Source organism: Paramisgurnus dabryanus, chromosome 23 (assembly GCF_030506205.2).
Source record: "Paramisgurnus dabryanus chromosome 23, PD_genome_1.1, whole genome shotgun sequence".
NCBI classification, from domain to species: domain Eukaryota; kingdom Metazoa; phylum Chordata; class Actinopteri; order Cypriniformes; family Cobitidae; genus Paramisgurnus; species Paramisgurnus dabryanus.
Window position 1 is genome coordinate 5,655,901 of NC_133359.1, and position 25,610 is coordinate 5,681,510.

Sequence of the window (25,610 nt, forward strand, 5' to 3'; positions counted from 1 at the left end):
ATCAAACATGAAGTTTTTCCTCAAAAGCATTCATTTAATGGTAGTGGCTCTGCAATGGTACATTCGATTACAGGACATAGACATAGTTACAATGTGAGAAACAAATGCTTGTTTGAGGCAGTAAAACAAAAAACTTTTGCAAAAGGATGAAAGTCTGCGCAGCTCCGACGAATTCCTAAGATAATCCAGCAAAGAAATGTCCGGAAATTTAGGCCTCGCCCTCAAACATCTTCTTTCTGCCGTCCATGCCGGCTTTGTCTTCAATGTTCTTACGCCAGTCACCAACATCTGCAGGCTGGATTAGAAAAGAAAATGATTGAGCATGAAAAACGACAAGATTTTTATCTGGTCTCAAAATCTGGTTTTGGGAACTTTGAGCAGGCCAAGTTGGAAGACCGTTTGGAAAACCATATATGAATTCATAGTGAATCCTACTGAACCATATGATTGTTAGGAAAAAGCAGGAATGAAGCCTAACCCCAACCTGGGGCGAACGCAATTTGTATTAAAACCAAAGATATGGTGTAACAAGATGTGGCACTGCTATTACTATAAATAGGGGACAATGCATTGCTCAATATAGCCGTAAGTCCTGCCTTCCAGTTAAAAGAACCAACCATCAATCAATGACGACTGATTTTCCTCTGGGGGAGGGGCCCTGTACAGTCACATCAGGGTGCATGGGCAGTAGCTAAAACCATAGACATTATATACATAGATGCCTTATAGACTGACGCTTCCTATTGGAGCTGACATATCAGCGCGGCCGCCATCTTGGATGGGTGCGCCCCTTGCTTTTGTTTCTATTGAGGAAGGTGTATCCCCAACTACAATAATCACAACTCCCTGAATTTTTACACGGTTTGGTTACGATTACATAATATTATAAATGGTAAAATAACCAAAGTTACTTGAGAAAGGTAATCCTGCGATCTGGTATCAATACGGTGCTGGTTATTGCAAATGTACGGCATAGTTGCTCGCGCTCTGTTGACTCCGACCAACCAATATGGCGGCGATGCTGGATTAGGTTGCAGCACGTCATGAGGCATCTAAGTATGTAATGTCTATGGCTAAAACGACTTTGAATAGAGGTGTTTTAGCTAAAACCATAGACATTATATATATAGACGCCTCATAGACTGACGCTGCCTATTGGAGCTGAAGTATCAGCGCAATTTGTATTAAAACCAAAGATTTTGGATATGATTTTTACACGGTTTGGTTACACGTTAGTAACGTTAGTTACGATGACATAACATTATAAATGGTAAAATAACCAAAGTTACTTGTGAAGGTAATCCCATGTGTTCTGGTATCAATACGGTGCTGGTTATTGCAAACGTACTCGCTCTCTGTTGACTCAGACTGACTCTGGTGCTAGCGTAAAGTGAGCAGACCCAACCAATATGGGGCGATGCTGAAATACGTTCCAGCACGTTATGGGGCATCTACGTATGGGGCGGCAGTGGCCTAGTGGTTCATGTAGGTTGTCTACAAACCGGAAGGTTGGTGGTTCAATCCCCGGCTCCACTGGAACAAGTGTCGAGGTATCCTTGAGCAAGACACCTAACCCCAGCTGCTCCCGACAAGCTGGCTGGCGCCTTGCATGGCTGACACCGCTGTCGGTGTATGAATGTGTGAGTGAATGGGTGAATGTGAGGCTAATTGTAAAGCGCTTTGGATGGCCATAGGTCTGTTTAAAAGCGCTATATAAATGCAGTCCATTTACCATTTACGTATGTAATGTCTATGGCTAAAACGACTTTGAATAGAGGTGTTTTAGCTAAAACCATAGAAATAATATATACAGACGCCTCATAGACTGACGCTGCCTATTGGACCTGAAGTATCAGCGCAATTTGTGTTAAAACCAAAGATTTTGGATATGATTTTTACACGGTTTGGTTACACGGTTTGGTTACACGGTTTGGTTACACGTTAGTAACGTTAGTTACGATGACATAATATTATAAATGGTAAAATAACAGAAGTTACTTGTGAAAGGTAATCCCATGCGATCTGGTATCAATACGGTGCTGGTTATTGCAAACGTACTCGCTCTTTGTTGACTCAGACTGACTCTGGTGCTAGTGTTCAGTGAGGAGACCCAACCAATATGGTGGCGATGCTGAAATACGTTCCAGCACGTCATAAGGCATCTATGTATATAATGTCTATGGCTTAAACGACTTCGAATAGAGGTGTTTTAGCTAAAACCATAGACATTATATACATAGACACCTCATAGACTGACGCTGCCTATTGGAGGTGACATATCAGCGCGGCCGCCATTTTGGATGGGTGCGCCCCCTGCTTTTATTTCTATTGAGGAAGGTGTATCCCCAACTACAATAATCACAACTCCTCAAATTTTTACCATATTTTCACACGGTTTGGTTACACGTAAGTAACGGTAGTTACGATGACATAATATTATAAATGGTAAAATAACAAATTTTAAGGTCCAATCTTACTTGTGAAAGTTAATCCAATGCGATCTAGTATCAATACAGCGCTGGTTATTGCAAACGTACGGGATAGTTGATCGCTCTCCGTTCACTCAGACTGACTCTGGTGCTAGCGTAAAGTGAGGAGACCCAACCAATATAGTGGCGATGCTGGATTACATTCCAGCACGTCATGAGGCATCTACGTATATAATGTCTATGGCTAAAACGACTTCGAATAGAGGTGTTTTAGCTAAAACCATAGACATTATATACACAGACGCCTCATAGACTGACGCTGCCAATTGGAGCTGACGTATCAGTGCGACCGCTATCATGGATGGGTGCGCCCCTTGCTTTTATTTCTATTGAGGAAGGTGTATCCCCAACTACAATAATCATAACTCCCCAAATTTTTACCGGATTTCACACGATTTGGTTACACGTAGGTAACATTAGTTATGATGACATGATGTTATAAATGGTAAAATAACCAAAATAATTGTTTAATCTTACTTGTGAAAGTTAATCCCATGTGGCGCTGGTTATTGCAACCGTACAGCATAGTTGCTCACTGATTCTGGTGCTAGCGTAAAGTGAGGAGACCCAAACAATATGGCAGCGATGCTGAAATATGTTCCAGCACGTCATGGGGCATCTATGTATATAATGTCTATGGCTAAAACGACTTCTAGTAGAGGTGATTTCGCGCAATTAGAGCTAAAAAACAAACGTTATGGTCCAGTTGATGTGAGGTTTAATTGTTGATCAGAATGTTGTTGTTTTTTTGAAAATTCTGATTCAAGTAGATGGGGCTTTAGTCTTGACTGAAAACATGCATATTTAGACTCTTTTTTTATCATTTCAAGGGTTATCCATCATACTTTAGGGCCAGAAACATCAAGGTGTCCTGGCTATATTAAAAGTACAAAGTCCCAAAATGATATTGAACTCACCTCTTCTTTGACCTCCTTCTTGACTTGTTTCAGGTTGGCTCTCAGATCCAGCGAGACTTTGTGCTTGGAGCCGAGCAGAGCCTGGAGCATCTGGTCAGCGGACATACGCACTTTCCTCAGGGTGGGTTTCTTGAACTTGCCCTTCAGGTCGATCACCTTAATCTTCAGATCCTCAATCTACACCCACGTTAAACAGGACATACGATCAAAATCCTAACTTAACACATATATGCGTAAATGATCTTTTTTTGTGTGTATTTTCTACAGTTATAATACCTCTTTGTCAGCCTTATTCACTTTGACCTGCAAGTCATATCTCTCCTCATCAATCCTGTCGATGTCCTGGTGCAGTTTCTTGCACAGATCCTGAATGGAGATTTTTAAAGAGTCAGCATTTCCTGTTTGATGCAATGCAGTGTCCCACAAATGTTCAACTTTCTAAGCAGTCTAAACAACCCATGTACACCACCATGAAATATGGACAACATCAGGTAAGTGGCATATTTGTGGCAACCATCAAAACTGATGTGAAATACTGTTTTTTCAAAATCATAAGATAATGTAATAAATGCATTGCCTAAATATTTTTCAACAAGAAACTAGCAACCATGGTGCCATGCATTAAAGGGATAGTTCACCCAAAAATGAAAGTTCTGTCATTTTTTTACTCAACCTCGTGTTGTTTCAAACCTGTATACATTTCTTTGTTCTGCTGAACACAAAGGAAGGTAGTTGGAGTGAAGCAGGAAACAGAAGCACCATTGACTTCCATAGTAGGAAAAAACACTTCTATGGAAGAGTCAATGGTGCTCAAAAACAATTTGGTAACAAACTTGTTCAAAATATCTCCCTTTGAGTTCAAAGAAATGTATACAGGTTTGTAACAATGAGGGTAAGTAAATGCTAATTTACATTTTTGAAAAATGAAAATAAGCACATAATTTTCTCACATGTCGTGCTGGCTTTGTAATGGAAATGAATAGTAACCATTGTTTAAGCCCATGGTACAAAAAAAAAATGCGATTTGTTATACTGTAACTTGTAAAAATTACATGGGATATGATAATGAGGAAAAGAACGATCTTGCTCTCCACCAGTATTAAAATCATTAATTAAAATCATTAATTTATTGCAAATCATTGCGATATGCACATTTGCGAAATTACATGTGATAATGTAAAAACAAATTTTAAGTATTTTTACTTCACAAAAGAACACAAATACTGTCCCTTATGTAAGTTTTATTCACATGTAATTTATTTAAATAATGTGCATTTTGGCGTTCTTTAATGTGATGTGAGGCGTAACACATTGACTTCGGAGGTAGGACATAATATCCCATAACCGAGTTGTCTGGAATGCAGCATTAGCATAGCAAACAACACATCATGTTTGAATAGACGCAAGACGTTCATGGGTTCTTGCATGTCTCATGACTGCTGGTCACAAGACTTACGAGAACCAGTGATCATCTGAAAAAAACTGATACGGAGACTGAATGCCGCCATTTTTAATCTAGATGTGTTTACAATTAAACACCATGTGTCGATTGTTAAAGGAACACGCCGACTTTTTGGGACTTTAGCTTATTCACCCCCAGAGTTAGATAAGTCCATACATATCTTTTACATATCTTTTTCATCTTCGTGCATGCTGTAACTCTGTCTGACACACCCACCGCTAGCCTAGCTTAGCACAAAGACTGGAAGTAAATGGATCCAGCTAGCATACTGCTCCCAGTAAGTGACAAAATATCACCAACATTTTCCTATTTATATGTTGTGATTTGTATAGTCATAGCATGTACAAATAACAAGGTCATATGAGACATATCCATCGTTTAACCGTATACATACTGGGAACTATATTCTCAGAAGTATGTATACAGTTAAACTATGGCTGTGTCTCATATAACCTTGTTATTTGTACACACAGCGTGACTATACAAATCACAACATATAAATGGGAAAATGTTGTTGTTATTTTGTCCCCTTTTGGGAGCAGTATGCTAGCTGGAGCCATTTACTTCCAGTCTTTGTGCTAAGCTAGGCTAGCGGTGGGTGCGTCAGACAGAGTTACGGAGATGAAAAAGGTATGTATGGACTTATCTAACTTTGGGGGACACGGTGGTGAATAAGCTAAAGTCCCCAAAAGTCGGCATGCGCCTTTAAATACACATATTAACCTACCAGAATACTTTATATTTTTATTTGTTAAAGATGGATGGGCTTCAAAAAATCGGTTACTATTCAAAGCCATTGCAACACCTTGAAGAGCCAAAATATTATTTGCTACATCTCTTGTGTTCGGCTGAGGAAAGAAAGTCATATACATCTAGGATCAATTTAGGGACGAGTAAATTATGTGGTAGTTTTTCATTTAATGAAAGGCCTGGTAGTAGGCCTGCTATCATTGAGTGCCATGTAAATATCTTGGTACCGTGGTCATTTCTCGGTACGATGATTAATTTCAAAGGATCGTGTTATTCCTATTTGACACCATCGCTGCTGTTGTTCTACTTCTATGTGTTGTAAATACAATTTGCTTGGTGATGTACATGTGCTATTTTAATTTAGCACTATGAACAACATTATAGTTAGGTGTTTGACCTGCAGTTCCTGTGCAGATCCGGGCAAGGAAAGTGGATGGCAGTGCTCGGCCATGTAAGCCTCTTTATCTGTAATGACTTTAGCGGCTTCTTTCTCAAGGAGATCCTTTGCGATGCCCAGCAGCACACTCTGTATGAGAGACAAAATATTTTACTTAATAGGATTTAGATACATCGTTGTGCACACATATCTACACAAATATAAGACACTCATTCGAAAAATCCCGTGAAATGTAAAATCGATGCATTAAATTGATGTATATATTCTAATAAATAGGACGTTTAAGGCGAGACTCGTGCCTCGTATATTATTCGGGAAGAGACGTTTGTATTGTCAATCTGATTGGACAAAAATCTGTATAGGGTATAGTCAGAATTACTTTTGCTCAGTTTGTCCAGAAGTATAAAGTGAGTTTTAATTTATTCAGGATTACTTTAGCATAAAGATGGCCTTAAAACTAATACCCTAATATACACACTGGACTGTTTTTTTTTTAAAACCACACCCAGACAGCAGACGACTCCGGGTCGTATCCGGCACTGGAAGTCAGGAGCTCCGGTGCCGATCTGACCCGCGGTCGTCTGCTGCCTAGGCATAAAACTTTCACAAACTGGTATACTGTATATATTTTATTATGGTAACTAAAGATTACGTATTTAATCCAGAACATATTATTTCTTTATTTTACCTTGAGGTGGTGCCGGCGACTCGATGTTATCTTTTTTCTGTAATGAGTTAACATAGATATTAATTACAAATCAATGTAAATATAGTTTAATAAAGTTTGATATTAAATATAAGCAATGGAGAATATGATCATATACTGACTCGGACATGTTGGCCACCCGTTCTTGTTCTCACCACCTGTAAGAGAGTTAAAAAAGACAAAACTTTACTTTAAAAACTTTAAAAGCATAAATTAAAATAATGGCCAAGCTTCCTATAAATAAATGACAGTTGTCATATAATACCTAGGATAGATTCGCTATAATATTATATGGGCTATATTTTCTGCAATCTCAATTCAAGATGTTTACTTGGAATTAAATTGGATGCCTGTTCCACTGCAAGCCAACAGGTGGGGTTTGAATTACACCCTTTGATATCCAATGTCATATCCTCCAAACATTAAAGACCATCTTTACAGACAGCGGTATCAAACATTGCGTATATTATTTAGCTTTTTCAAATGCCTTTGGATTTCTATCCTGCAATATCTTTTTATCAAAAATGGCCCCTGGCTGTGATTGGGGCAGTATTAAGGTACACCTAAAAAATCATATCAGTACCTTAGAGGTACATAATTGGTACCAAGGTTATACATAGTATCTATTCCTAAATGGTAAATATTAGGACCCTTGAAAGGGATATTGACTGCATTTTTGAAAAACAAAATGCTGGCAGTGAACATATTGATGCTATACAATTTTAACATAATGAGAGATATCTAATTCTATCACAACCCCAGAGGATATTTTAGCAAACATGCCAGTCACCTAAAATATTTACTTTTGTGCCAAGTTCACATTTCATGCCTTACATGCATTGGAAGGTTCACTGTTCTGGTATCATATAATAAAATAGCAGGAATATCAAAACTGTGTAAGCTATGGCGAATGCATGCAATGCATTTTTTGTGAACAATATACAGTATACAATTTTTTTTTTGCATGTAAATATTCATGAAAAAAAAATATTTTGGTCAATTAAAATAATAAATTAAAATGCTTACTGAAATACATTTAGCAAAAACAGCTCTATAAAAAAATATAATAATAATCCAAAATAGGAGTTGTGAAAAGTGAATTCAAGCAACAAAATTGCATTAAAAAAAGAGACCTAATCCAGAAAAAAAATTATGTTCTTCTCACCTGTATGGGAATATACGGCAGTGATGTGCACCAGAAAGAAGAATGTCTGTGGAAAGCAGACCACTAGCAGTGGGACGGCGCTCATATGGGGTATATAAGCCTGGCATCATCCTACTTCTCCACTCTTTATGGTAAGGCACTAAACACAGGTGGCATGTCAGTCTCAATCTAGAAATATCCACTTTCAATGTCTGCCAATTACATTGCTTTAAATAGACTAATGAGAAAGACCAAATCTCCAGATGTCTGTAAAATAATACTAACTGGAAAAATTAGTGCGAGCGGATGACCAAGGCGTTCATATACAAACCGCCAGGAGTTGTTTATTTACCAGACAGATAGTTTAATATCATTGTTGGAGAATATCACATTGTTGTTGTGAGTTCACTTGTGTGGTGTTTTAACAAAAAAAATTGAAATATCTTAGGATAAAACTGAACTTATATCTTTTAACGATCAAGTGTTTATTTGTATTTATTTTGCTTTGTCTCCAGCAATATGTGCAAAGTCAGCAGTGGTGACTATAAAGATAAGATCATTTACAAATACACAGTTGTTAATTAAGTGGTGTACTATTTTCAGGTCGTTGGAGAGTCCATCTTGTGTTATTTATAGAGGGATAATCTGATTTCCACCTCTGGGAACAGAATATTCTGGCCATCAAAGAAACTATTTGGACACTTAAGACATGTAAGTCATGAATTTTTCTCATGCACATACTGATACAAAATGTATACATTGTCATGCACTGTAAGTCACTTTGGATAAAAGTACATTGGGAAATATTTAAATGAAGAAAAAATGCAAGGCAGGATTTGATGTTGGATCAAAAAGTGGGCTGTTCTTATGGTGTGGGAGCGCACCTAAATGTGAGTTTTTAGGCTGTGTCCAAATAATCACACTGGCGGTCTTGGCCACTTGAGGGCACGTGCCTGTGACAGGAAGTAAGTGCGCAAGACTCTCCCATGTCTTAAAACTGGCAAAGTGCAGTGCCCTTAACGCACACTAAACCCACACTTTCTCGAATACCGCTTCGAAGCGTTATTCAAGGCTAAGCGTATCATGTCATGCATCATGTTCAGTATGTAAATCATAGGACTTTTGGCCAAATCTCGTGAGATGTCGTGGAAACTTTAAATTGTAAGTTAATAAATGGATTTCACATATTTTGGTAGTTGCACATTTAATTGGTGCAAACATTGTTATGTATTTTGTAAAACATCTGCAACTGCTTTTATAACATTAAAACAACATTAATGGTGTCGTTTATTCAGGGACTTCTACATAAACAATAAACTTTAATAAAGCTACATGCACAAAATTAAGAGTTTTTTTACATGTGCAAAGAATTTTGCATCTGAAAGTTTCAGATAAGTGTAGATAATATTCTTTAAATGTTCATTTATTTATTCATCGTTTATGTGTTTATTTTATGTGCTTAAAATATATATTTTAAGTAGCCTAAATAAAAAATGAATAAGTTTTGGTGCAAATTGCTGCCACTACCTGGACATTTTAACAATCAGGTGAATAATTTTTACATGCATGCTTGGGATCTTCACGCCCTCTAGAACACTTGGGCAAAATACAGGAAATGTGTCATGTAAGTAGTCAAGTGGTCAAGTGCAAAGACTGCAAGTGTGGTTATTTGGATGCAGCCTAAGGCCCTGTCCCAAATGGCGCACTTCATGGAGACTTTCGGTCTCGTGGCCTTAAATTGCGCGTGCTCGCTTAGTCTACGAGTCTGTAGGGTGTCCCATCTGTAATTTTTATGCTTTGAAGTGTGCTTATCAGCATCCCCTTTGCACCCTTGATGCGGTCTTCAGCGAAGTAGGCGTTGCGCACTTTACCAACCCAGAAGTCCTTGCGAAAGAGCAATCAGACCAATCAGACGACGGAAAGGAGGAGTTCACACTGACAGGCAACTTCTCTACCTATGTCCGGTGTGATGCTCGAGTCTGTCCCCAAATATGACTCCGGTGCACCCACATGGACTCGCATCAAGGGTCCCTAAAGTCTGCACTACATGATGTCATCAAAGTGTGGACTCTGAGGAGGACCACAAGTCCAAAGGGTCACTGCACTGCAACGAAAAAAAACCCCACATGCAAATAGAAAAAACGCCAGCAAATTAAGAAAACATCTTCATCAGTTTGACAACACATGCGCTGCATATACTCGCACCACAAACAAATACAGAAACACACTGCAAATTCTCACAACACGAACGAATACAGAAATGCGCTGCAAGCAGAAAAATAAACGCAATGGAAATGTTTCAGGGGGGTCGCAAAAAGTGATGCACGAGTCTGGGAAATGTTTCTCAAACGAAATAGCGCCCTCCTGAGGTCTCATTTGTAGGTTGCATATGTATTAAAGGGATAGTTCACCTTAAAATGAAAATTCTGTCAACATTTACTCATCCTCATGTTGTTTTAAACCAGTATGAATTTCTTTTTTCTGATGAACACAAAATAAGATATTTTGAATAAATGATGGTAAACACACATCAGTAAATGACCATAGACTTCCATAGTAGGAAAAAATATTTTGGAAGTATTGTGATAAATGATGCGGAAAATATTTTGATAAATGATGGTAAGCACACAGTTAACGGTACCCATTAAATTTCATCCAATTTTTTATTCCTACTATGGAAGTCAATGGTCACTATCTGCTATGATTTTTGGGTTCATCGGAAAAAAGAAATTCATACAGGTTCAGAATAACATGAGGATGAGTAAATGATGACAGAATTTTCATTTTAATGTGAACTATCTCTTTCAACACTGTCAAATTTAAGAATATTAACAAAGTTGGCTGTTATTCTTGCATAAATTATTGTAATACGCTTATGACTTGCGAATGTTATGCTCAGTTTTTATTAATTGAAACGATTGACAGTAATATAGGTTATACAGCAGTGTAACTGTCCAAAAAATAACACAAAATTAGATAACTCAAAAAAGAAAAAAACATTGTAGCTGGGGGAAGTAATGTTATACAAAATATTAAAATAGTTACATGCCTGTAGAATCTGACCAGCTTTCTGGAATGTAATGATCAGTTAACGGCGGGGTGCATGATCTCTGAAAGCCAATGTGGAGAATCATCTAAACAAACACGCCCCTACCCCAACACATACGCAACCCAGGCAACAATGTCAGTTAGTACAGTGCTTCCCAATCCTGGTCCCCCCTCCCAGAAAGTTTTAGATGTCTCCGTATTTAACACACCTGATTTAACTCATCAGCTTGTTAGGGAGACATGTTTATCATTTTTGAAGTAGGCTGATAAGTTGAATCAGGTGTTTTAAATAAGGAGACATCTAAAACTTTCTATCAAGGGGGTCTCGAGGACCAGGATTGGGAAGCACTGGGTTAGTAGACACGCTCCTCACTGCTGATTGGCTACAAGTGTGTTTTGGTACACTTCCGTTGTTGTTTCTTCTGCTTGCAACATGTCTCTTTTGTTGTTTGTGAGTATATGCAGCGCACTGATGAAGATGTTTTCTTAATTTGCTGTTTTTTTCTATTTGCATTTGTTTTCTTTCATTGCAGTGCAGTGACCCCTGTCGGCCACCGTAGAGATTAGACATCAGATGCATCTACAACACCCAACTATCACCAGATTAAGCCGTGCTGGCAAATGTACATTTACATTTGACAAAAACTTTTATTCAAAGTGCATTACAAGTATTTTTGTGTTCCCTGGATTTGAAACCATGACCTTTTGCTTTGCTAAAGCAATCTCAACCATTGATACAGGAACAACTTTGTCCACTGTCAACATCACTGTAAACAACACACAGAATTTTCATTTTTGCGTTAACTATCCTTTTAATATTGATCGCTGAAATTATTGACTCTTCCATGTCACGTGACAAACACACATAAGACAACTATGGCGAGTAATGTATGAAAGAATTATCATATTTCTAAAAATAGTGCCTACTAAGATGACATTTAGTTTTTTAAATACTTTTTTTCTAGTTTAAGTAATATGGTACATTATAACTTGGGTGACCAGCCATACATTTCTTTATATATAACAGCCGATGTTAAATGTTAGACAAAATGTTGTCTGCTGTGTTAACTTTCATGCACAACATGGCTGACAACAGGATGTATGATATACACAGCACAAAGAATGCACTCGACTTTTCAGTAATAGCTTATTTTGTTACATGATCATCATGCATTGACATTATATGCATAAAAGCTATTTTGGAAACTTGTTAAATTAAACATGCAAGTGCATAAATTAAAACATCGTGTTTGTGGCTAACTGCAGTGTGAGGTTAAATTATGATCTGATCCAAGTCCAAGCACTATTACCTGCAGTACAACACGTGACCAATAGATGTCGCTAAAAACTCCATCCATTCTGGTTACTTTCATGATAAATCCTTGAAAAGAAGCATCAAACGAGAACATTAGATAATTTCTCAAACCAAATAACCCCAGATTAACCTTACTTGACCCTAAATAAATTTATAATATATTTTCCCCTAGCATCCACATTTGAACAGGTTTGAGTAAAAAAGTATTTAGCTGACAAAACAGTTCACTTTATCACCATATCATAATGTGCATATACTCATAATGTCATTACAGCTACTATAAGCTGTTAAATAAAAAACAAATACAATTTTACAGTAGCTTTAGATGACATGCATATTTTCTTTCAACATTTATGACTCTGTGCAATGTGTTATTAAAACATTATGTCCTTAATGTTCCCAAATGTGGTAATAGAAAAGTGGCAGTACCATAGTGGTACACTGATAAGAGGTAAATAATATGGTGTTTTGATACATGCCTAGCATTAAGCATTGTATATTGACATCTAGAGGTTAAACTTGGTACTGCAATCTAAATATTGGAGACAATATTTCCCTACAACATGTTCTCAGACTAAACTCTCATATGGGTTGTCTGACCCCTATAGAAGTGCAAAGCATAAGGGATACACCGATAGGATTTTTTGGGGCTGATATTGATATGAAACACTTGTATACAATACTACCTCCCCTTGATATTTCTGCAGAACACTCGTTGCAAATGGCGATTTTTTTGGTCTTTACTTGAGATTTTGAAGAAAGCCCAGACCGCAGACATTTTCCCGAAATACTCTAGGCCACATGGATCACGTGAATGAGTAATCTCGCGTGATTAACTACGTGATTTATAATTTTTTCCCTCATCGCACGTCTCACAAACTGTAATTTATACAACTTATTTTGTTTTGGGAAGTATTTAATTCTTTTGATAATTATTTTAAAAAATGCTGGATTATGCAACAGACATGCAACTCATTGCCTTTATGCGGTTAATTAATAAACAATCGGTATCGGCCTTTCTCGTGCTGTTGCCGATATGCCGATGGTTTCAAATTCATCAAAAATAGCACGATAAATATTGGTGGCCGATACATCGGTGCATCTCTAAAAAGCATTATAAACATTTATCAAGCTAGCCATACATTTGTGTACCTTCTGTACCTAATACTGTATCTTTGTAGACCCTGTGATGTGTTTGTCTATGGGGAGTCATGTTAACCTTATCAAGTTTCAATCAAATCAGCAGCCTTCAATATTGACAAGTATAGCTTTGACATCATCTCTAAAGAGCTTTGAATAGACCTCGCAGAAAACTAACAAGCTATCCACATAGATGGTGCTTATACACCAATACACAAATAAACACTACTGATTCTTATTCAGTCATGCAAAATGTATGCAAGTTCCCATAAATTATAAGCAAATCTAAATCTTGTCCTGAATTAGCTGTTCACAAAGAGATTCGGTTTCAATATGTCAAATCATCAGTTCATAAATCACGGAGCTACGCGCAAACTACAACTTTACTTATTCAAAACTAATTGTGACAATGACATGCCCATGAGCTTCACATGCATGAAAAAAATCATTAAAGTTGCAATAATAAAGTGTCTTTATTATTGCAGAATTAGTATTTATATCAAGACATTTATCTGAGATGTTAATAGCAAAATGACAGGTTTAAATCCAAAGTGCAGATGAGGTCCAGAACAGAAAAAGCATTAAATCCTTCAGATCCAAGTTAAGGTTGAGGAAGAGAGATGCTCACCCAAAGCAAGCGGCGAGCAGGATAAACAAGCCGCTGAAAAGCAGTGATGGGTTTTAATTGCATTCTCTGATGGCTCAGCAAACCTCAGATTTCTCTGTAAGGAACTGCTGTGTTGCTAAGACCCATGGATCAGAGCACACATCTGAAATTCAAGCCACAAATACCCTGCATGAGCCCTTCTTATAAATAACTTAACCTTTAAGGCGTTACTCTTATTATTTGCTCATTTATCTTGTTCGATTTGATTTCTATGTAACAAATAAACAAATCGAGTTGTATATACTGTCGGACAAAAATGTTGAAAAGCTGTCACTAGCGCCGTACCCTTTCAAAAAGTACACCTGAGAGGTACATAATGGTACCAAAGATAGCATATTAGTATATCATAAGTACATATTGGTACCAGATGTATACATTCTGTACCTAATGATACATATTACACTGCAAAAAAAGAATTTTTTAAGAAAAAAAATTCTTTGTTTTTTTTTTTGTCTTGTTTTCAGTAAAAATATCTAAAAATTCTTGAACTTAGTTGCTTTTCTTGATGAGTAAAACGACCCAAGTCTAGTTTTTAGACCAAAAATATCAAATTTAAAGTGCGTGTTGCAGGTTAACCACCACTGTCGATTAATGGCTACATAAATCACTCAAGATATGTGTATAATTTTTAAAATGTCTCAAAAATGGTCTTAAAGACCACTTTTTTTACGTTTTTGGTATTAACGGTTATTTTAACGAAATTCTGGGATGACGTCACGTTGGGGAGAAGTGGAGAAAGACTCAGCCAGAGCCATAGAGATAGATGAGACATTTATTGCTGTTTAATACTTACGTATATAATTTGGAAATCATATATACATCGTAGGAAATATATAATGTGTTATACTGCAAAGTTACCATGCTAATTATTATTTATGATATATGTGGAGATAAATAAAACTTCGCAAATCTGCTGATTTGATCCATTCATGTCCTGACCACCAGGCTAGAGATTTTTAAACATCCTTAATCCACACTTACTAGTCTATCAAATAATATCTCAAATATATTGTTTTGTGAAATAAAAGGATGCTTTGTTATATTGTTTATGTGATTATAACGAATCACACGATCATTTTATACGCAGCAGCAGTCAGCAGCACACTCGGATCCGACCGCACACATACTGTAATAAACAGGCGTTCGGCGGCTTTTTACATCACGACAGACTATGCCATTTGAGGAGGAACCGCTCATTGATCACCGTATTTTTATAAATCCTGTACATGTTTGGACCTGCCGAACAGGTTGAGCACTTTCATATACTTTGTTGAGCAGAGAGGCTGCACTTTGACCAGCGGGCTGCGGGAACCGGCGCACATCACGCCGCCAGACGGTGTTGTTAACTCGAAACGTATAACTATTATCAGATCGACCCACCGGGAAAGTCCCGACTCTCTCGATTGCAATTCCGCTACTGGCTGTAAGAAAGTGAGTGCGTTTGGGTCGCTGGTCCCCGCGAACAGATGTGACGTGCCTCACTCACCTTCCAGGATTAGAGACATGCTGCCAAAACCGTTTGTGCTGAAGATCGCATAAAAGTTACACCCACTTCAGGCAGGATCATGGACCCCCTCAAGCCAGCATGCACGAGTATGTTAATTGTTTGTTTACTTTCTACACGAAGATAATATGCTAACGTTATGCTATCTGGCTGTCTGCCTATCTCTCTGTACTAGCCTATCCATCTGTCTGTCTGTCTGTCTATCTATCTATCTATCTATCTATCTATCTATCCATCCATCCATCCATCCATCCATCCATCCATCCATCCATCCATCCATCCATCCATCCATCCATCCATCCATCCATCCATCCATCCATCCATCCATCCATCCATCTATCCATCCATCTATCTATCTATCTATCTATCTATGTAAATAATCTGCGCTATCAGAACTGTACTTTACTCGTCTTTCTATAGTCATTCTCAATGCTCTCAAGGCTGCTTTGGTAAATTCTCTCCCCAGCGTGACGTCATACAGTGCGTTGTGGGGGAAAGGAGAATCATTGCAAACCGCTGTACTTTTTCATACTTTTTCGGGTTTTGTGATACTCAACAACATAAAATACAATGGATAACAGTTTAAATGTTTATTATTAACAAGCAAATTGCACAAATTCGTTGAAAAATTTTACCTGCAAAACGCCCTTTAAGTGATTTTGTGCATAATACAAGCAAATAAATCTGCCAATGGGGTAAGCTAATTTTTCTTGAATTTTTCTTGAATTAGTTGTTTAAGAAAAATATTTAAAAAATTTGGCTTACCCCATTGGCAGATTTTTTTGCTTGTTTTGTGCACAAAATCACTTAAATTTGATAGTTTTGGTCTAAAAACTAGACTTATTTTCTTGGGTTGTTTTGCTCATAAAGAAAAAGCATCTTAATTTAAGGATTTGTAGATATTTTTACTGAAAACAAGACAAAAATACTAAGATTTTTTTTCTTGAAAATAATTTTTTGCAGTGTGGGGTAGATATTTTAACCATTTCTTCTAACGGTGTAGTTAGGGGGACTATTAGACAATTAACTATCTTATCTTATTGCTGCTGCATAGTGTCGACTCTCAGAAAGTCATTTTAATGATGATTAATATGATTAAATAAATAATGAGATCTGAAATATAATATAAAAACAATCCTACCGATATCAGACGTTAGTGGACACGTCCTGGGGAGATGTATTGAATCTTGGCTTTATTCACACAATGATCCATGAAGACATACAGGACATCATTCTGGAAAAATGATAAAATATTGCATTAATATTTTGGATACTGTACTGTTTGTGTTAATTAAAAATTTACACTCTTAAAAATATAGGTACTTGAAGGTTGTTTTGCAGCGATATAAGAACCTTTTTAGTTCCATAAAGAATCATTTAGTCAAATTTCTTTTGTGAAACAGAAAGGATCTTTAACTGTTAAAGGTGCTTTAAAGAACCATTTAGACAGAAAAGGTTCTTTTATGGCATCATGAAACGCCTTTATTTTTTAAAGTGTAGGTCAACAGGAGAATCTTACCTTTATGATAAAGAAATTGGTTATATAGCTGGGGACTTTAAATTAATTTAAAGTTTTAAAGAAATGATGGGGTGGCACAGTGGTTTCCACACAGCAATAAGTTTTCTGGTTTGATCAGGTGGCCTTTCTGTGTGAGTTTGCATGTTCTCCCTGTGTCAGCATGGGTTTACTTCGGGTACTCCAGTCTCCTCCCACAGGCCAAAAACATGCAGGTTAGGGGAATTTGAGATGTCAAATTGACCCTCCCCTGTGTGTTTGGATTAACTTGTGTATGGATTAGTTCTTGCCATGAATCTAGATGCTCACTGCAAAAAATAACTTTCTTACTTAGTATTTTTGTCTTGTTTTAGTAGAAATATCTACAAATTCTTAAATTCAGATGCTTTGTCTTGATGAGCAAAATGACCTAAGAAAATAAGTCAAATTTTTAGAACAAAAATATACAATTTAAGAGAATTTGTGCTTAAAACAAGCAAAAATATCTGCCAATGGGATGAGAAAAAAAATCTTGAAATAAGACTTTTTTTAAACACTTAATTCAAGCTAAATTTTCAGTCGTTCATCCACTCGAAACTTTCACATTCGCTTTGCAGCCCTCTATCGGCCAAAACCGCACTAAAGAAGTTTCCAACCGTTGGGTCGCGGTCCTGTAGTTCGAGTGAAAACTAAAACTTGCTTTACGGCAGACCTACAATCCAATCAGAGCCAGCTTTGCTACAGTACGCTAAATTATTTACGATAGTGGTAATGGACATTTCCGCTTCCAACCTGTTGGGGGAGCAAAGAGCAAAAACTCTTTAGTGTTGCTTTAAGAATAAACAAATCAAAGAAATGGGCATTTCGGTAAATTTTATTTAATTTATATAATAATAATAATTGACGTAAACGTGCATCAATTTTCCTTTTTGTTTAATTTGAAAGGATTACTTTTACTTCACACTAATACTGTAAGTGACCAATAATTGAAAATATTCATAGATTACGTATGATTATAAAAAAACAACTAACGATACCACACCCCTAACATCACTCGAAAGCAAATCGCACAAAAACAGCATAATCTCACGGAAAGTCTTGTTATAGTCATGAAAAAATTTATTAATTTATTAGTATCCATGGCATGAAATTCAGCTTTTTTAATGCCTTTCGCAGAAATTTCTATAAACAGTTTTTCGTGTCCGTGGCACAACTTTCTTTTTTTATTTTATTTTATGTATTGTTTTCTCATTTTTCCCCCCTATTTTTAAATCATTGTCGCTTGGGGTTGGGGTTAGATTTGGGGTTTGGGTTAGGATGTACTTTTAAGTATTGGTTTCTACATGTTTTTCTTCCGTTTTTAAAACTATTCTCGCCTGAAATTTCGGTTAGAGTTTGGGTAAAGGGGATCGCACACCGGCCGCGCAGCTCAGCGTCGCGCCGCGTCGAGTTGCGTCTAGGACAACTCGTAGGTATTGTAAACCGGAAGTGCACATTAAATAGCGCGGGCTTCGTCTACTTCAAAATGCAAAAATGCCACCTGGCGGCGCCGGTGTGCGTATACTCATTAGAAAACAATGTGTTCGATTTTTTAGAACGCCGCGGCCGTTGTGCGATCCCCTTAAGGATGTCTAAATATGTAACAGAAAGTGATTCTAACCCCAACCCAAGCGACAATGGTAAGAAAATAAGAAAAAAGAGAAAACAATACATAAAATAACATTATAAAGAAAGTCGTGCCACTGACACGAAAACTTTACAGAAATTTGTGCAAGTGACACGAAAAAGACATTCGTGCTCAAGGCACAAAAAAAGCTGAATTTCATGCCATGGACACGAATAAATTAATCAAATTTTTTGTGACTATAACACAACTATCCGTGTGATCATTCTGGTACAAAAGCATTGTACGAATTAATACAAATTAGATTTACGAATTAATGCGAATTAACCCGCTCGTAAAAAAATTGTGCCGCTGTTAGACCTAAAATCAAACTTTAAAAATTGCAAGTAAAAAAATTAAATACAACAACAATCTGTGTTGAGGTATTTATTTAGAAAAAGCATAGTTTATTACTTAAAGAAGCTTGGAAAACAATGTTTGGTTTGGTTTCTTTTGACAACTGATGAGTTGCAATCTCTATGGACTAAAAGTAAAACTGTCCATAGATCAGTTCCAGCAAAGCCTGTGAGTAACAGAAGACTCATCGTCGGCTGCCAATCCTACAAACTGTCTTTAAGATTCAGTTTCAAACATCTTCTTCCTGCCACCCATGCCAGCCTTGTCTTCAATGTTCTTACGCCAGTCAACAACATCACGTAGTTCCTTATCCTGCAAAGAGCACAGAAAAAGTTCAGAAGAATAAATACAAATATAACCATCATGTCCATCAAAAACCTGAAGTTTGTGTGTGAACATCCTCGCAAGTACTCACCTCCTCTTTCACCTCCTTCTTGACTTGTTTCAGATTGGCTCTCAGGTCCATGGACACCTTGTGTTTGGAGCCAAGCAGAGCTTGAAGCATAGCGTCGGCAGACATGCGTACTTTCTTTAAAGGAGGTTTCTTAAACTTGCCCTTTAGATCGACGATTTTGATGTTTAAGTCTTTGACCTAAAACACACAAGCAAGAATCTAAAGATGACCATGTCACGACCAAATACAACTAATAGGCCAGGAACGATCTTACCTCATTGACAACCATAATTGCTTTTTGCTCCAGGACATACCTCTCTTCGTCAATAACTTCGATTTTTCCATGTAACTCTCTGCAAAGTGCCTGGGGTTCAAGTTTTTTGGATCAAGCTATGTTTTCAAGCAAAATAAACTACTAATAGTGGAAGTTACTGAATGGTACCTCGAGTTCGGCTTTGGAGCTTGGGTAAGAAAGTGGTGGACAGTGTTCTTCCATGTATGTCTGCCTCTCAATCTGCTTCTCTTTCTCCTCCGCTTCCAACAAGTCTTTTGCAACCTGGAGCATCATGCTCTATATAGGCAAATAGGATTTTTAGATTATATTTTAGCTCTATTTAACTTTATTATTTTATATGTTCAACATAAATAAACTTTATTTAAAGAAACACCCGAGCTTATACCTTCAGGCTGTGTTTTTTACTGCTAGACAACCGTTTCCTAAGGAATAGAAATAAGGACATGTTTTAATTTATTATATATGAAGAGATCAGATGCAAAAGTCGCTAAAGCCACCTCCATCAAAAATTAGATAATGATATTAACAAATACAACAAATAATATCAGCAAATACTTTCACTTCGAATCCTCTTAATCCCGACATCAGGCTATTTAGAAATACCAGTAGATTACATTAATTTTTTATTTATTTACACAAATATTTTTAGCAAAGTGCATGTAAGAAGAATTGGATGAACAATGGTGCACTTATGTCAATAAATAAAAAAATTAAATAAATTAAACTTATTTTATCTTTTTTTATAAAGGACAGTGATGATTTTTTTTAGAAGTTGAGATTTTTCATGCACTTTTTTGTAGCGAAAGACAAGGTCAATGACGTGACGTTATTTTGTGTCCGTATGGTTCAATTAAATGTAAAAGGGTAAAAATTTCAAAATAAATTTCCAGATTACTTGCATATTTTTTTTATTTAGAATTTCTGGTTTTATTTCATTTTGAAAGAATATTTGGGGGATAATTGCAAAAATGTCTGTGTCAATTGGTGTAACTTGTATTTTTTACATGAAAATATAAATATATTGATAAAAAATGTGGAATAAAATATAATCATCTAGTTAAGTGTAATATGATTTTTAACATACATTTTAAAATAATTTGTCAAAGATTATTTAGAAAACAGAGCTGTTTTCAGCATATGTCATGACAAATATTACAAAAACTCATTAAAATTTACATTTAGAAATAACTAATAAAATGATATTTTTAAATTATTATTATTATTGATGATTATGCTTACATGCCATCAAGGTGGATAAAATATTGAATATTTCTCATTCTTTGGCACAACTGGCTAAAAAAATGGTTCAAGGTAATTGCATAAAATTAACATAAATAAACTATGTGCATTAAAATAAACCTGATGTGTGCTTTTAAAACAAGTTTTTTAAAAAGATTTTTGAATTTCTCATATTGCCAAATAGTTTTTGTCACCGACCCAACAATGAAATGACTAAAGTGATATTTGTAAAAATAAGGCATTTCAATCACTGACGAACAACATTTTTATTGCCATTAAGGTGAAAAACCTACACATAAGAGCTTGATGAAAAATTTTCATAGCGGCTTTTCATTTAATACTGAAGCCAATAGAGGCCACACTGTAAAAAAAACTTTGCTTCCTTAAAGTGTTTTGTTAAATCAACTCAGATTTACAAGTCATGTCAACAGAGATGAATTGTCACAACTTATAAAATACAGTTGAGAAAAGTCAACTTAATTTTGTAAGTTATAACAACTCACCTGTAGTTATAACAACTCTTCTCTAGTCAAGATAAATAATAGTAAGTTGAAATGACTTGTAAATCCGAGTTGATTCAACAAAAAATTTTAACGCAGCAAAGTATTTTTACAGTGCATGTAAAACTGTTATTTTTGATTGCTTGTTTTCTCGTGATCATGACTACTTTCTTGTGATCTCAACATAAAAAAAATTCTTGTAAGCGCGACTAAATTTTCATATGATCTTGAGATAACAACAGTTGTTTTCTGATTTCCACTCCATATTATTTTGTGTATTTTATAGTGGACTGCTGACACATATTAACAAATACAACAAATAATATCAGCAAATACTTTCGCTTCAAATCCTCTTAATCCCAGCCTCAGGCCATTTAGAAATACCAGTTTCTTGGTAGATTAGGTAAAAAAAATGTAATCTACACAACAATTTTTTACCAAAGTGCACGTCAGAAGAATTGGATGAACAATGGTGCACGTATGTCAATAAATAATATAGCTGACAAAAACATGAACACTGTACAATTTGGTTTTGCAACTGTTTGTTTACTGTAAGTCATAAGGTGTAACTTTAGAGACGGTCCCTAAATTCAAATCTGACAAATCTATTTTAGCTTGAGTGAATTCCTGATCCAAGTAAAATCTAATTTGGTACATATTAGGATCATTTTAAAAGCTACCGCCCCAGTGACAAAAAGGTACAATTGTCGGATTTGTTTTTATTTTTATTTCTCCTAAATTCTAGAATATAAATGGCATACTTACTCAGTCATGATGGAAAGTTCTCTTGACACCTTTAAAATAAAATAAAAAATTATAATTAATCAGTCGATTTTTTTATAGACAAGAAGACCATAGCTTAGTTCCTAAACATACCTGAAAGCAAATTACTTATGCAAACTCATTATAATCCCAGAAGAATATGTCAATTTATGTAGAAATGCAATTCTCGCTGTCACCACAAGGGGCACTGTAGCACAAACTCTTTTTGCAGCTGTCTTTTTTGCAATTTGAAAAGATAATCTTGCACGGTTCGAACCTACCAGATCTTTAACCATTATATCACATCACCCTCTTTAATCTGAATCCAAAGAGTTTCTATTAATCCACAGGCATTCATGTGACCTTTAAGCATCGCTCTCAGTGTCTGGAGGCTTTTTAAGAAGGCTACGCACTCCCCAAACCCTCTTTGACTCATCCGAGAGGCTTTTCTCCAAGAGGTCACTGCAATATGATCTCAAGGCCAGAACATCAGCTGCAGATACGGCTTCATCCTCAAGAACATCTCTGAGATGTCAAAGACATGACTGCAGAGCTCGGATATAACTCCACTTTATTCCTCTCTAAACAACTGTCTCAAATGTCGTCTTAATATACCCGGCTCTGAGAGACAAAATGGAAAAGCTGGCTTACTGATGATAGACTAACTGATTTAGTACTATCAGATGGACTCAATGGCATACTTAGAAAGCTGTGAAGACAACAGTCAGGTCACGTAAGGCTATTTGGAGGAGGACTATACTCAGGGGCGATGGAAGGAGAAATCGAAGACATGTTTTGCCCGAAATGGATTAAGTGCTACACAGAAGTGTGTGTCCCACTTTGGTGGTCTGATTGGATTTCAGACTTTGAAAGAAAGCTAAATAATGAGTTATTGAAATAATCGCTAAGATTTTTGTCGCTAGATGACAATGGCGTAGCTTGATGACGCTGTGAAGGAAAGCGGAATGATGTGAGTTGTAGTCTTCATCTTAACAGCAAATTGAAATCAATCCGACAGGACTCAAATTATGTTTATGGATGACGTAATGAGTAAAGTTTTACTCACTGCGCAGAATGTTCAGCGTATGACATCATAGCTTTGCGATTTGACAGTAATTTTGTAATCGCTCTCGTGATAGTTTGATGTCATAAGCTGATTGTTCTGCGCAGTGCCACATAAAATCAAATACACCAATGATGTCAAAAGCAGCAAAAGCGGAAACCGCTAATAACGCGGAAATGACACTACTGAGAGGCAACGGAGCGAAGACGTTATTTACAAAATATACAACACCCTGCTATTAATTTTTTGATATTTTAATGCAAACTTAGCCTTTAGGACATTATGAACCATCACACAATATGTTTAAGACTAACTATAAAGTCCATGGACATTATTTGGTTTTAAAGGAAATAAAAGTCACTTCAATATTACACTTCAATAAGTTGTATTAAGAGTAAATTACGAGTAAATCAGTAGTTATTATGGGTTGGTGTTGACAAGTCGAGAAATACTTGAGGATCAGTATCACATTCATTACCCATGTTGGTGTTAACTTTCAAACGACCACATCAACAGTTAGTATATCAATCTTCACCTCCGTCTTCAGGTTGTCATTTAAAACAGTTTATCCGATTTTAAGCATGCTGTTCTTCTAACACTTTACTAGATTGAACTTCTATAAACACCAACTTTATCAAATTTATTAACTATTTCAATCACATAAGTCACAAAACTTATTCAAATCCAATGCCGTTGCAACCTACGGTAGATGAAACATTTTTGAATCGTAAACACATAGCAGATGCAAAACGATATGAGAGTCGGTCCCCATGACTACCGGCTCCATCACCTCCTGCATCTAGTTTTTAATACTTAACAAATGTGGCATTTCCGATATCTCAGAACAACAGAAAATGATCTCACCTACTTTCAGAAGAAAAGATGAACCTCTTCCAGGCTGTCTGCTGAAGACAGACGTGTTAAGTAGGTATATATTGCATTCTCTGGTCTCTCGGCAAATCCTTGGTTTCTCTTTATGGAAGTGGATTAACGGTCACACCAATGGGCTGACAAGGTCATGAAATACAGCACGATCCCTCCTTCGCTATTCCTTCAGTATAAATAACTCGGCCTTTAACATAGCCATTCTTCAATGTCTTTTATTCTGAGTCTATCTATCTATCTATCTATCTATCTATCTATCTATCTATCTATCTATCTATCTATCTATCTATCTATCTATCTTTCTGTATAATAAATTGTGGCATCTCCTTTACTGACAATAATCTCAAAAGAAAGCACAATAAAATGGAGTATAAAATCTTATTTCGACTGGAATTGGATAAAGATCTGTTTTTAATTGTTTCCAATTTTCACGCTCACTGTACTTTGTCCCTGCGCCAAGAGTTAAACAATGCTCAACATGGGGAAGAATGCTCAGCTTGAAAATGTCACTTGATATGAATTAGTAAAATACATATGAATTCCTGTTAGATCAGGTTGGATAAGCATATAAAAATGACACTTTGGTGTACCCACCTTCTTAGGCCCTGTGTCCACCGAAGCGTTTCGATTGAAAGGGTTGCGCTTTTATAAATGGCAGCAGCTGATGGTGTTTGTTGATGCTCAGTGCCAGCGCTCTGCATTTTTGATTGTGCACCAAAAGATGAACATTTTAACTTGGGGAGAAATGCTCAATGTCACTTTTCACTTAGCCATCCAATCACAGTGGAGGAGGTACGGGACAAATCACACCAACCAACCAGTGAATCACACAACTACAGGAAGTTTCTGTATCAACCAAAGCGCTCAGGCAGGCAGTGGCGGATTTAGAAAATTGGGGGCCCCAGGCGAAGGTATGTATGGGGCCCCCCTATCCGATCTTTAAAAGAGAACGAAAAAAATAGTTTACTCCAAAATAAAGATGGAAAGCAGAGAACACACAAAGTGTTGCACATTACAACAGTAAATGAGGGAGAATTTTTTTTAACTGATGCTGCACAAAAACTAACATGCATCAAAGCCAATATTGTTACTAATCTTTCACATGCCCAAGACTGTGATAAAAGGTAAAAACAAAATCCAGTCCACAATCACTTTCACAATCACTTTTTTACAAAAACATCCCCAACATACATAAGATTTAAATTAGTTTTTTCTGTAGTAACGTTATTTACTTCACCTCAAAATCCTTTTTACAGTGTAGGGCTATGGCTATTACTAGCAGAACTAGGCGGTTGCCTAATTTTTGGGTTTATATTTGTCTTGATTCATCTCTGTTTGTGTACTTTCCCAGTCCTCCTGTCACTCTGTGTTTGTCTGTCGCTGCGCGCACCGTTATGGACTAGTCCATTTCATTGTGA

At 36.5% G+C, this 25,610-nt stretch overlaps 2 protein-coding genes across 6 annotated transcripts; both read right to left on the reverse strand.

Annotated features, from left to right (window-relative positions):
- Positions 1–13: 13 nt before the first annotated feature.
- Positions 14–7,954, reverse strand: LOC135781609 (troponin I, fast skeletal muscle-like). The gene is made up of 7 exons (XM_065292203.2): positions 7,887–7,954; positions 6,844–6,879; positions 6,704–6,740; positions 6,016–6,144; positions 3,683–3,772; positions 3,407–3,583; positions 14–295 (listed from the first exon to the last, which is right to left on the reverse strand). The coding sequence occupies exons 2-7, from the start codon at positions 6,849–6,851 to the stop codon at positions 209–211; spliced, it is 528 nt and encodes a 175-aa protein (XP_065148275.1). The 5' UTR covers positions 6,852–6,879; positions 7,887–7,954; the 3' UTR covers positions 14–208.
- tnni2a.2 (troponin I type 2a (skeletal, fast), tandem duplicate 2) lies at positions 6,844–24,297 on the reverse strand. Of its 5 annotated transcripts, none has more exons than XM_065292199.1 (11): positions 24,172–24,297; positions 22,248–22,276; positions 20,129–20,165; positions 19,891–20,019; positions 19,723–19,812; positions 19,470–19,646; positions 16,681–19,366; positions 13,997–14,138; positions 12,224–12,294; positions 7,887–8,025; positions 6,844–6,879 (listed from the first exon to the last, which is right to left on the reverse strand). In XM_065292199.1, exons 2-7 carry the CDS (start codon positions 22,253–22,255, stop codon positions 19,271–19,273), a joined length of 537 nt encoding a protein of 178 aa, XP_065148271.1. In that variant the 5' UTR covers positions 22,256–22,276; positions 24,172–24,297; the 3' UTR covers positions 6,844–6,879; positions 7,887–8,025; positions 12,224–12,294; positions 13,997–14,138; positions 16,681–19,270. The 5 variants fall into 5 exon arrangements, with proteins under 5 accessions (XP_065148271.1, XP_065148272.1, XP_065148268.1 ...); XM_065292200.1 differs by having other exon boundaries at positions 24,176–24,264; XM_065292196.1 differs by lacking the exons at positions 22,248–22,276; positions 24,172–24,297 and having other exon boundaries at positions 20,129–20,203.
- Between the last annotated feature and the right edge of the window lie 1,313 nt (positions 24,298–25,610).

Excerpts from the sequence above, each read along its gene's own strand:
- tnni2a.2 (XM_065292197.1), bottom strand. The coding sequence starts at position 20,188 with ATGTCCTTATTTCTATTCCTTAGGAAACGGTTGTCTAGCAGTAAAAAA. Across the intron at positions 19,647-19,722 it reads CAATTATGGTTGTCAATGAG|GTCAAAGACTTAAACATCAA; the intron begins GTAAGATCGTTC and ends TGTGTGTTTTAG. Across the intron at positions 19,367-19,469 it reads AGAAGGAGGTGAAAGAGGAG|GATAAGGAACTACGTGATGT; the intron begins GTGAGTACTTGC and ends TGCTCTTTGCAG.
- LOC135781609 (XM_065292203.2), bottom strand. Across the intron at positions 3,773-6,015 it reads GATCTGCACAGGAACTGCAG|GATCTGTGCAAGAAACTGCA; the intron begins GTCAAACACCTA and ends ATCTCCATTCAG. Across the intron at positions 3,584-3,682 it reads TGAATAAGGCTGACAAAGAG|ATTGAGGATCTGAAGATTAA; the intron begins GTATTATAACTG and ends ACGTGGGTGTAG.